This window comes from Alexandromys fortis, unplaced genomic scaffold (genome assembly GCF_014885135.2).
Source record: "Alexandromys fortis isolate MF-2015 unplaced genomic scaffold, M_Fortis_MF-2015_v1.1 scaffold_88, whole genome shotgun sequence".
NCBI lineage: Eukaryota > Metazoa > Chordata > Mammalia > Rodentia > Cricetidae > Alexandromys > Alexandromys fortis.
The window spans coordinates 5693567-5706669 of NW_026067961.1; the positions used below are offsets into that span (position 1 = coordinate 5693567).

General features: G+C 47.5%; 1 protein-coding gene across 2 annotated transcripts; it reads left to right on the plus strand.

Annotated features, from left to right (window-relative positions):
* The first annotated feature begins 3818 nt into the window (after positions 1 to 3818).
* Rbp7 (retinol binding protein 7) lies at positions 3819 to 12895 on the plus strand. Of its 2 annotated transcripts, XM_050153365.1 has the most exons (5): positions 3819 to 5054; positions 5946 to 6041; positions 8016 to 8194; positions 8636 to 8737; positions 12681 to 12895. In XM_050153365.1, the coding sequence occupies exons 2-5, from the start codon at positions 5969 to 5971 to the stop codon at positions 12729 to 12731; spliced, it is 405 nt and encodes a 134-aa protein (XP_050009322.1). In that variant the 5' UTR covers positions 3819 to 5054; positions 5946 to 5968; the 3' UTR covers positions 12732 to 12895. The 2 variants fall into 2 exon arrangements, with proteins under 2 accessions (XP_050009322.1, XP_050009321.1); XM_050153364.1 differs by lacking the exon at positions 3819 to 5054 and having other exon boundaries at positions 5589 to 6041.
* Positions 12896 to 13103: the final 208 nt, after the last annotated feature.

The window sequence follows — 13103 nt, forward strand, 5'->3', positions numbered from 1 at the left end:
CTGGTGCGGTCTTCAGGGTCAGGTTGGCCCTGAATCATGGGTTCAACTGGGTGGGGATGATGGGCACCAAGGACTGTGGGCCAGTGTCTGCTCAGGTCCTCCTTCCCTAGGACCCAGCCCTGCAGTTGGCAGGGTTCTGTGTGTACTGTGCATGGTAGCCCTCAGAAATCTGCCCCACGGGCTTCTGACATTGTTAGGGGGTTCTAGAATGAGCCCTGGAGATCTTTCCCCGCAGTCAAATCAATGTGAGAATTTAATGGAGAAGCAGCCAGTGTGGCAAACACATGGTAGAAAAGCCTCATCTTGGCTCCTACTGGACCTCACTGACTTCACCCAGGGTGTCTCTGAGTCAGTGTCTCTGGGAACCTCACTAGGTGTCTGGCACTCATGTGATGGTCCTGTTTTTAGCAGCCACCAGAGGAGGGGGTGGTACTGGGTCAGTGTGGACTTTTATGAAAGTGGTCTTGCAATTGGTACAGGGGTAAAGTTAAACTTCTCAACTGGACATGGTGGGACACACTCATAATCTCAGCACTCACTTGATGGAGACTGGATAATCAGGAGTTCAAGTTCACCTGAGCTGGGCAGTGGTGGTGGTGCACACCTTTAATCCCAGCACTCAGGAGGCAGAGCCAGGTGGATCTCTGTAAGTTTGAGGCCAGCCTGGTCTACAAGAGCTAGTTGTAGGACAGGCCCCAAAGCTACAGAAAAAAAACAAACAAACAAAAAAAAACAAAAAAAGATAGTTTCCCCTTTTAAATTTTTTTTTTTTTTTTTTTTTTTTTTTGTTTTTCGAGACAGGGTTTCTTTGTAGCTTTGGTGCCTGTCCCAGAACTATCTCTTGTAGACCAGGCTGGCCTCGAACTCCCAGAGATCCACCTGCCTCTTCCTCCCGAGTGCTGGGATTAAAGACGTGTGCCACCACCGCCCGGCCACTTTTAAATTTTTGAGATGGGAAATCTCCATATGCAGTCCAGGCTGGCCCAGGGCTCACAGAGATCTGCCTGCCTGTCTCCCAAGTAGCCTAAATTTCCCTCAAAATTCGCGTTTGATGCTCACCTCTCTTGAGGAAGATTTTGTACTTCCACAGAAGGAAAAAGTAATTGTGCAGTTGTCAGATCCAAATCTGATGTCAGAGAGAAATGTTTGCTCATCTTACTAAAGCCATCCAGCAGCTGTCAGAGATGGAAAGTTTGGCACCCACAGTATCAGTACCTGCTGGCTGACTGTGGATGGCCAGATCTCCATCGGTAGAGACACGATAAGGACCCTAAAGAGTCGAGACAGCCCTGAGCGGTAACCGTAGTCAGCAGAGCCACCAGACGTGACGCTGGCAGAGCACACACAGTTCATCTCGTGTGCCGTGAGCTGTACGGGTTACTGCTGTAACCTTCCCTTAGACCTTAGTGTCTCCCGTTTGGAAATGTTGGAACCCTACTACCTTATGATCACCTCGGACCCCATGGGCAAGGCTTGCGGGGACCCTCCCAGGGATCCCCGAATTACACTGTGAGTGAACTTCCGGCACAGAACCTGATACTTGGCTTTTGGGAATAGCTCTGCTAAAGGTAGACATGTCCTCAAGACCAGAACTTCCTCTCCGGATAATGGGAACTACAATTTTTTTTTAATTTATATTTTATGTGTGGGGGTGTTTTGCCTGCATGTGTATCTGTGCACCGGTTGTGCCTGAGAAGAATGAGAAGGTATTGGATCTCCCAGAACCAGAGTTACAGGTGATTGTGCGCTGCCATGTGGGTGCTGGGAATTGAACCTGGGTCCCCTGGAAGAGCAGTCATTGCTCTTAACCACGGAGCCATCTCTCCAGCTCTGGAATTTACAGTTGCTGTGCCTTCCTTTAAGGGAAAAGGGAGACTGGGTGGCGGGCACACCTTTCATCCCAGCGCTTGGGAGGCAGAGGCAGGCGGATCTCTGTGAATTTGAGTCCAGCCTGATCTACAGAACAAATTCCAGGATAGCCAGGATTGTCCCACAGAGAAAACCCTGTCTCAAAAACCAAAAACAAACAAACAAAAAAAATCTGAGAATGGAGAAGTGACTCGGTGGTTAGAGCACTTGCTGAGGATCTGAGTTCAGTTTCTAGCAGTCACATGGTTGCTCACAGGGCCTGTAAACTGCAGTTCCAGGAGATCTGACAAAGTCATCTAGATGCTGTCTGAGTGTGTGTGTGCTCACACATGCTCACACGCACACATACCCTTCCAACATTTTATAGTGCAACTAAAAAGATCAAGAGTCCCTGTAGAATATCGTACCTATAGTCAGCAGTAATACATTGAACACAAAGTTCACAAGAAGGTAGCCAGATGTGGTGGCACATGCTTAGAATTCCAGTACTCAGGAGGATTAGAGGTTTAAGGCCAGCCCGGGCTCTTTTGACACCTTGTCTCCAACATAAAATAATTCGCTAGAGGATAGATTTCATTGAATCTGGTCTTGCCACCATAGAATGCTCCAAAATAAGTGCACAAAAGAAGCCATCTATCTCTGTCCCTGTGCTGTGAGGAAGAGCCGACTTCATGGGAACGCAGCAGATAGAAATGATCCACGTGATGTCTTTCCTTAGTGGTGTGGCCAAGCAAGACTGAGGGGCTCAGTGCCCCTTGTGTTGGTCCCCAGCTGTCCATGTAGGTTATTTAGGGTCCAAACTTTGCAGGGGTACCACTCAAAGTGGCAGAGTCCCCAAAACAGAATTCATGTGTTTCCAGCCACAATACTGCTGTTGAGAGAACAGTATTTATGAAGTAGCATTTTGTTCAACACAGACACTCAAAAACAGTGGATCCACGCACAGCATTGAATCAGAATGTCCCCCTGGTCACATAGGTGACCAAAGGCAAGACAGTTGCTGGAGGAGAAAATACCTCGACGTTATGTTCTCTCTGTCAGATTTGTCCACTGGAGGAAGCTCAACCCCAAGTGGCCTAAACAATAAAGACCTTTGTGTTCAGAAGCGCAGATGTAGGACAGGATGCAGGGCTCGTGCGAGTGACTCACCAGAGTCATCACGGTCCCTGCCAGTCACAGTGTCCTAGTTCTGTTCCCCTGGAGCTGGAAGGTGCGGTGCTCCTGGCCCAGAAAACAAGCCAGCTGCCTGCCCGAGTTCAGATGTGGGGAAAAGTTCAAATCAGACATCTTTCCCAGCAGCCCGTCGCAAGTCACTGCGTGCTTCAAATTCGTTGGAAGTTTCATATCCTTAAAGCCAGTCCTTGGCAAAGGAGAGAAGCCTGCGGTGATTGGGTTAACCTTAAACTAATTTGGGTCTATCCCCAAAATTGGAGACACTCCCTGGATGATATTGTTTCCTGACAGGAGGGAGGAGAGATAATTCCATCAAATAACAGTTCCCGCTCCAAGTGTCCTCATCCATTCCTGTCCAGTTTCCATCGAGGAGGAGGTCTCCGAGCAGGTCCAGAGCCTCACCTTGTCCACAGTTTAGAGTTGAGCCCCTAGCCGTAAGCCCGGGGTACGGGGGCAAATACCTTCCTTCTTTGATTTTCTTCCCTTTCCAGCAATACTTTCTGGTCCTTCCTAGAGTGAATCTTCTGGAACTGAACAGGAGAAACGTGATTCTGGAACCTTTGAACAGTCAAATCTCTGTCCCCTTCAGCTGCAGTTCCATCCTGTGTAGAACAGGTGACCTTTGCTCAAGCTGGCCCAAAGCCATAGCAACCAGCACAGAGGCTAAGAGTATTATTAGATACAACCTTAGGTCAGGCTCTGGAACAATAAGACGGTTAAGGCTAGGAAGTAGGTGCTGTTCTGTTCTTGTCCTGTTTCACACTCCAGAAGTCTGGGCAGAGTTCATGGTTTTGTAGCCCTCAAGGTATGCCTAAGCCAGCTGATGGGAGAGCGTCAACAGCCCTTTCTGGGAAAGTTGCTCCCACCCTGGAAAAGGTCACATTCATTCATGCATTCATTCATTCATTCAAGCGTTTATCGAGCATTTGCCAGAAGCACAAGGCCTGGGGACTCTAGTTGTGAATGACGTGAACACAGTCTCTGCTTGCAAGGAAAAAGGCAGCCAGCCAACAAGGGAAAGAGAGGCAAGTACTAGTCACCTTTTCATTTCTGTGGCCAAACACCTGTGAGGAACAATTTAAAGGAGCGGGGGTTTCTTTTTGGCTGATAGTATTAGGGGTTTCAAATCAAAATGGGGAGGGCATGGCAGAGCATATGTCCAGATCTTGATTGCCAGGAAGCAAAGAGAGACTTCCTGTCCCGGTAGCCCCCCTCTGACTTCTTTTCATCCTGTAGGCTCCTATAACCTATGGGATCATACCACCCACATCCAGGGCAGCTCTTTGGGAGCCCTCGCCCATGCAGTGTGCTTTACTGATCTCCTAGGCACACTTCTCAGCCCAACCACCTTGATCCTCAAGATTACCCATCATGCAATAATCTTGGAGTGGGAGACATATGAACACCTCAAGCAAGGCTGTGATGCAGGTGAAATGGATATTAAGAAGTATCTCTGTGGCCAGGTATGGTGGCACATGCTTTTACTTGCAGTACTTACGAGGCAAAGGCAGGCAGACCTCTGTGAATTAAAGGCCAGGCTGCTCTGCATAGTGAATGCAAGATTGCATAGTGAGACCCTGTCTCAAAAGAAAATCCTACAGATGGATGGATGGAGATAAAGCCTATCCACAGGGCTGGAGATGACTCAGAGGTTAAGATTAAGGCTGCTCTTCTAGAGGACCTGAGTTTGGCTAGCTAGTCCATTCTTCTCCTCTCTCCTCCTCTGCCTCGCTCTGCTGTAGAGACTACATCCTGAAGACTACACCTCCCAGGCTCCCGTGCAGTTAGCAGTAGTAATTGACATGTTGCGTAGATGAGCAGTAACTGGAACTGTGCGAAGGAAGTTTCTGTTGAGGGAATAACGGCGTGTGACATTCTCTAGTCTTCTCCACCTGGCTGACATCTGAAATCCAAGTCATGACAGTGAAGTCAAAACCACAAGTAAAAAGTCCCCAGGACTGCAGACGTCCATTCTGTGTCACCTAGGAATCTAGCGGTCACAGAAATACTGGGTAAGAAGCTGGGATGTGACTCAGTTGGCTTTTACCCATGAAGCTCTGTGTTAAAGCCCAAGCATATAAACCGGGTGTGGTGCACAGGTAGGTGTGGTGCACAGGATTGGTGCATGGGTGTGTTGCACACCTGTAATCCAGCAGAGGCAGCTGAATCATGAACTCACAAGGCCATCTTTGGCCTACATAGTGAGTTAGGAGCTCACCTGAGCTACACGAATCCCTTGCTCAAAAACAAGGCAGACACTAGATAGGCATCACACCCCCAAGAGCACTGGCTACTCTTTCAGAGGATCTGAATTTGGTCCCCAGCATCCATGGGGTGGGGTGGGGTGGGGGTGGGCGAGGCTGCAGACTGCCTCTAACTCCATCTCTTGGGGATCTACCCTCTCCTGGAACCAGCACACATGTGGTATACACCCACGTAGGCATATGCACATAAACAAAAATAATTTTTTTAAACTTGAGCAAGGTAAAACTTTCAGTTTTCTGGGATACCTGTGTGTGGCCTTGGGCTCATGCGTGTACTGTTACTTGTGGTTAGCACAGTATTTCGTGCTGAGTCTTAAACACTTCCTTTAGTCATTAACATCCAGGTCATGGAATAAAGGGTGACCTGGGACACACTCTGGGGTCACAGGTGTTTAGAGTTGAACGACAGGAGGGAGTCCCAAAGGAAACAGGGTTGCCAAGGTAGTGTGTGACAGGAGCAGGAACAGAACCAGAAGTGGGAGGGGAAGGAAGCTAGGAGAGACAGCCAGAGGCTGCTTCCAGGGCTCCCCAACCCCCACCCCAGCTTCACTGACCAGGCTTGCTGTTCCCTCTGCCCCATCCTGGCCCTGTTCCCGCCCCAATGACAATATAAGGGCAGCATTGTCCCCCGACTTTCAGGCTTTGGCTGCCGACCCCCGACCATGCCAGCAGACCTCAGCGGCACCTGGAACCTTCTCAGCAGTGACAACTTCGAGGGCTACATGCTGGCCCTGGGTAGGACCAGAGGGTTGTGCAGCAAAGGGGATAATGGAGGGGAGAAAGACTCTAGCTTCGGGTCTCGGGGTTGAGCGAAGGCCATCTGTCCTGTCTTGTCTGTTCCAGGTCCTCCTGTCTCCCGTGGGTTATGCTCTCGGTTGGGTTATGTTGTTCAGTCCTGTCCTTGTCCCTGACTCCCCGCACCCATCTTCAGCCCCTCTGTCTATCCTCTTTCCTCTGTCCCCCTTGTCTTGTCTGACAGCCAATCGTCCCTGCCAACCCGAGTCTGGTTCCTCTGTGCTCCTCTGTGTCTGTCGAGTCTCAGATATGCCTGTATTCCTGTCTATCCAATTCTGTGTGGGGACGGTCGGGATGGGCCAGGGCTCTGAACCAGACAGACAGCAGCTACAATCTCCTCAGGAATTCAGTTCCCCCACCAGAGTAAGGCCTGCTCTGGGTAAGGGAGACCACTGCAGACTCCTGCAGATGAGCAAGCCGGTAGAGTCAGCCTCGGCAGCCTATGCATGCGGTGGGAAAACTGAGTCCTGGACCCTGTTCTGTGGCCACCAGTGGGGTGCATGGGTCCACAAGAGGGGGTCTTGTCACTGTCCCTGCTTCCCAAAGGACTCTCGGTATGTTGCTGCCCTGCAAACTGAGTCTGTTCAGCTTGCTCTGATTTTACGGATTTGGAGCCCCTGTTATCATAAGCAGAGTACCATGGTTGCCTTGGCAGGCTTGTTCTGGGAGTTATTTGTTTGAGGTTTTGTTTATCTATATTGAGACAAGGTCTCCCTTTTAGGTCAAGCTGGTCTGGACCTCACTATGTAGACAAGGCTGGTCCAGGAAATCCTCCTGTCTCAGTCTTCCAAGTATAGGGATTACAGGTCTAAGCTACCATACCTTGGTACACTTGCTACTTGACAAACTCTTCCTTTTGCCTTCCAGTAAATAGAACAGAATTCAACACCCCAGTAAAAGCAAATTTTTATTTTATTTTTTTTTAAAGATTAATTTCTTTATTATGTATACAGTGTTCAGCCTCCATGTATGCCTGCAGGCCAGAAGAGGGCACCAGATCTCATTACAGATGGTTGTGAGCCACCATGTGGTTGCTGGGAATTGAACTCAGGTCCTCCGGAAGAGCAGTCAGTGCTCTTAACCTCTGAGCCATCTCTCCAGCCCCAAAAGCAAATTTTTAAAAAGTCCTCTTGAGGGACTAGAGAGATGGCTCAGTTAAGAGCCCTTACTAGCTGCTTTTCCAGAGGACCCAGGTTTGGTTCCCAGTTGCCCTGTTACAGGGAATCCGACACCCTCATCTGGCCTCTGTGGGTACTCCGTGGTGCAGAGACATGCAGGCAGGTGTCACACATACACATGAAATAAATAGATAACATTTACAAAAATCTTCTTTTTTTAATTATTTAATTATTTATTTATTTATTATGTATACAATATTTTGTCTGTGTGTATGCCTGCAGGCTAGAAGAGGGCACCAGGCCCTATTACAGATGGTTGTGAGCCACCATGTGGTTGCTGGGAATTGAACTCAGGACTTTTGGAAGATCAGGCAATGCTCTTAACCTCTGAGCCATCTCTCCAGCCCCTACAAAAATGTTCTTAAGTCACTGAGTGTAGTGGCCCACATCTTTAATCCCAACACTTGAGAGGCAGAGGCAGCTGGAACTCTGTGAGTTTAAGTTCCAGGACTGCCAGTGTTGTTACACAGAGAAACCCTGTCTCAAAAAAAAACCCACAAGAAAAAAAAAATCTCTTGAGTCAAGCATGATGGTACACACCTATAATCCAATACTTGGAGGTAGAGGCAAGAGAATCAGGAGTTCAATGTCACCTTCAACTCTGCACCAAGTTCAAAGACAGCGCGGTTATGTAAGATCCTGTTTTAAAATAAATTGTCCTCTGACTTACACATACATACATAAATAAATGTAAAATGTTAAGATAAAAAATATAATAAGAACAATAACTTTCCAGGTATCGACTTTGCGACTCGTAAGATCGCCAAGTTGTTGAAGCCACAGAAGGTGATCGAACAAAATGGGGATTCCTTTACCATCCACACATACAGCAGTCTAAGGAATTATCTTGTTAAGTTCAAAGTTGGAGAAGAATTTGAGGAAGATAACAAAGGCCTGGATAACAGAAAATGCATGGTAAGGCAGTAGGGTGTGACTAAGAGGTCGGGCTCTCACTTGGCATGCATGAAAGCCGGCTAAGATTTCAAGCACCCTATGGTGCTAGAAAAGAAAATAACATAGACGCGGGGCTGGAGAGACGGCTCAGCAGTTAAAAGCACTTGTTGCTCTTGTAAAGAACCTGGGGTCCAATTCCCAGCACCCACATAGCTGCTCACATCCTCCTACAACTTCAATTCCAGGGATGCCCTCTTCTGACATCTGTGAGCACCAGGCATGCACACAGTATATATGCATACATGTAGGCAACACATACAGACACACACACAAAATAAAAAATTTTGAAATGTAGCATAGGCTATCTATCAGTTTCACAAGGTTAGCTCGGCATGCATCCTACCTGATGATATTAGGGATCCTGCCAGAACAAAGCGTTGTTTTCTCTCTTCCTTCACGCAGAGCTTGGTCACCTGGGAGAACGACAAACTCACTTGTGTGCAGAAAGGGGAGAAGAAGAACAGAGGTTGGAGCCACTGGATTGAAGGGGGCCAGCTCCACCTGGTACCTACCACATTTGTTCTTTAGAATCTATTTTTGGCGGGGAGGGGAGAGTTTTTTGTTGTTGTTGTTTTTTGGGTTTTTTTTGTTTTTGTTTTTTGATTTTTCGAGACAGGGTTTCTCTGTGGTTTCGGAGCCTGTCCTGGAACTAGCTCTTGTAGACCAGGCTGGTCTCGAACTCACAGAGATCCGCCTGCCTCTGCCTCCCGAGTGCTGGGATTAAAGGCAGGCGTGTGCCACCACCGCCCGGCGAGGGGAGAGTTTTAAATCTCTATTTCTTTATTTTCATTCGTGTGAGTGTATACCTGCACCTGTGTGTGCACCACATGCATGCAGTGTGTGCAGAGACCAAAAGAGGGCACTGGATCCCCTTGGAACTGGAGGTACTGGTGGTTGCGAGCTGCCCAGTGTGGGTTCAGGGAGCTGCACCCTGGTCCTTTGCAGGAACTGTCAGCTTCTGTGCCATCTTGCCATCCCCTTGTTCTGATTCTCTATTACATGTTTTTACTATTTAAAAAAAATGTTGTCATAGCAGTATATTTTGATCATATTCTTTGTCCTTACCCAAATCTTCCCAGACTATTCTGTCTCCCTAACTACCTGATTCCATGTTCTTTCTCGGAAACCAAAATAAACCCAAAAGAGAAAGACAGGATGAAAGAAAGAAAGAAAGAAAGAAAGAAAGAAAGAAAGAAAGAAAGGAAGGAAGGAAGGAAGGAGGGCTGGAGAGATGGCTCAGTGGCTAAGAGCACTGCTTGCTCTTCCAAAGGTCCTGAGTTCAATTCCCAGCAACCACATGGTGGCTCACAACCATCTGTAATAAGATTTGGTGCCCTCTTCTGGCCTGCAGGCATATACACAGACAGAATATTGTATACATAATAAATAAATAAATCTTAAAAAAAAAAAAAGAAAGAAAGAAAGAAAGAAAGAAAGAAAGACCAAACCATAACAACAACAAAAACTTAGAGTCTAGTTTGCATTGACCCACTTTCCCTGGAGTGTGGCCGATAATACCCAGTACCACTGGAGAAAACTGGTTTCCCCTCTCTCAAGAAGTTATCAATCGCAAATAGGTTCGTGGCTAGGGGAGGGGCTTTGGCCATTTTTTTCTCCCTGGTTGGATTTTGTCCAGACCTAGGTAGGTCCTTTGCGTGCTGTCAGTCTCTGTGAGTTGTGTCTAGGAAATGCTGTCTCCTTGGAGTCACCCACCACCTCCGGCTCTCACAGTCTTTCTGCCCTTCAGCATAGATCCCTGAGCCTCCAGGGACATCCTAAGACGTCCCAGTCAGTGCTGAGAGCGCTAAGGTCTCCCACTGCCGGTCTGTTGTCCCATTGTGGACATCACCAATTCCTGCTAGAGGAAGGCGCTCTGATGAGAGCTGAACAACGCATTAGCCATGGACAGTCGCCCTACCCTTCTCGATCATTGTTTTAACTTTTACTTTTGCAAGTTACCTTCATGTCCTGCTCAGGATGGTCTGCCTTTTTATTCAATATTGCAACATTTTCTGGAGACTGGAGAAATGGCTTAGTGGGTAAGAGCACTGACTGCTCTTCCAGAGGTCCTGAGTTCAATTCCCAGCAACCACATGTTAGCTCAAAACCATCTATAGTGGGATCTAATGCCATGTTCTGTTTGGTACCCTCTTCTGTCATGGGCATACATGCAAACTCTCATTTACATAAACAAATAATTTTTTGTTTTGTTTTTCGAGACAGGGTTTCTCAGTGTAGCGTTGGCTGTCCTGGAACTTGATCTGTCAACCAGGCTGGCCTCGAACTCACAGATATCTGCCTGCCTCTGCCTCTGCCTCCTGAGAGCTGAGATTAAAGGTGTGCCAGCGTTGCCTGACTGAAGAACATTTTCTGTGACTGGAGCCATGGCTCTATGATTAAGAGCACTGGCTGCTCTTCCAGAAGACCCCCACCCAATTCCTTGCTGCCACACTGTGGGCCACCACTGTTTAGAACTTCAGTCCCAGAGGATCTAATGCCTCTTCTGTGGCCTCCTCTGGCTCTTTAGGCATGTGTGCACAGATGTAAATGCAGACAAAACACCCGTGCACATAAAAATAAGAACTTATGCCAGATGGTGGTGGCATATACCTTTAATCCCAGCACTCAGGAGACAAGTGGATCTCTGTGAGTTCAAGGCCAGCCTGGTGTACAGAGTGAGTTCCAGGACAGCCAGGGCTGTTACACAGAGAGACCCTGTCTTGAAAAACCAAAACCAAAAGAACCTTTTCCTGGGACTGGAGATGGTGTCAGCAGATGAGAAGGTGCTGCTCTTGCAGGAACCTGGACCTGACTCCCAGCACAGCTCCCTCTACCTCCAGCTCTAGGGGATCCAACCTCCCCTTCTGGCCTCTGATGGTAACAGCACTCACGAGCACATACCCCCATACACACACACACATAACTGGAAAATAAAAGTAAATATTAAAAAAAGAATGTTGTATAGCTTTCTAGATAGTTTTTCTCTTGAATTCACTGTGTATTTATATTTTTTACTTTATTTCTTTTTTTTTGTTTTGTTTTGTTTTGAGACAGGGTCTCTCTGTGTAGCTCTGGCTATCCTGGAATTCACTATGTAGACCAGGCTGGCCTCAAACTCAGATAGATCCACCTGTCTCTGTCTTCCAAGTGCTGGGATTAAAGGTATGTGCCACTATTACCTATCTAAAATGCACATTCTTCTAAAATTTGTAATTTTGAAATAAAAAGAGATTGTTTGTTTGTTTGTTTTTCAAGACAGGGTTTCTCAGCCAGGCAGTGGTGGCACAAGCCTTTTATCCCAGCACTCAGGAGGCAGAGGCAGGTGGATCTCTGTGAGTTCGATGCCAACCTGGTCTACAAGAGCTAGTTCCAGGATAGGCCCAGGACAGGCTCCAAAGCTACAGGGAAACCCTGTCTCAAAAACAAAACAAAACAAAAAGACAGAAAGGGTTTCTCTGTTTAGCAGATCTGGCTGTCTTGGAACTCACTCTGTAGACCAGGCTGGTCACAAACTCAGCAATCCACCTGCCTCTGCCTTCCGACTGCCAGGATTAAAGGTGTCTGGCGCCACTCTCAGCGGAATTCACCATGTATTTTTAAAATCATATATTAAGGCGGTGAGCTGGCTGTTTCATGGTCCATTTGGCTGAGGGAGTGACATTTTAATGAAACACATCCTTGATTGAATATTAAAGAATACCGTTGCAGGTTCTGGTGGTGTAGCTCAGCTGGCGGAGTACACGCTCGGCAGGTGGGAAACCCCAAATGGAGCCCGCATCTGTAAGCGTGGCAATTGGGAGATGGCCGCAGGAGCTTCAGAAGTTCAAGGTCATCTTCAGCTACAGAACAAGTTGGGGAGATTAGCTTGAATGATATGAAATCCCCAAAATAATAGTGTCTCAGGGTGGTCTCGACGATGAATTAAGCTCAGGTCCCTGGTGCATCCTGTTCTCTCGAGAGGCCGGGGCACGGCTCACTCGATTGCTTCTTTAAGGCCTCCTCACAGAGGAAGCATTGATTTGTTTCACAATCAGAACTTCCTGACTGCAGCATAGAGCTCAAACTAATCAACAGCTCTAAAACACAATCTAGACGGTATAAAACTGGGGTCAGATATGGCACCGAGCGCCTTGAATACCAGCGCTTGGGAAGCAGAGGTCAGCAGATCTTTGTGCATTTGAGACCAGCCTGGTTTATGAAATGAGTTCCAGGACAGCCAGGGCTATGTAGAGACCCTGTCTCAAAAAAAGTACAAAACCGTGCCTTTGTTTGTGGGTTTACACCAACACCAGGAGAGATCAGGATTAAATTGTTAACACCCGTTTTCTGTCAGAGTGAAGAAGTTAGGGCAGAGAAGACCCTACATGTGGGAGGCAAAACCCCATTTGGTGTCAAACATGCTGAGAATATCCACCAACTTTCTTCTTCCTCCCCCTTCCTCTCACAGGAAATGTTCTGCGAAGGCCAGGTGTGCAAACAAACGTTCCAGAGAGCCTGAACCGTCCAGCAGCAGAGCCTATTTAAGGCTGCTAAGTGCTGAATTGCCCGCAGGAGGCATGGGTGTTTATCTGTCCTGGTTTGATGAAGGGCCTTGCAATTGGAAAGATGTCATTCAGCCTGTGCTGGAAACAATTTGGCTGCAGGACAACCTCAGTTTCAATAAACCTGTCCAAGGAATGCTAATTGTTTTTTATTTCCAAATTTAAAGTGATATCTATCTATCTATCTATCTATCTATCTATCTATCTATCTATCTATCTATCTGTCTACCTACCTATCGATCTGTCTACACACACACACACACACACACTCACACACACACACACACATTTGAGAGAGGGTCTTACTATGTAGCCCTGGCTGACCTGGA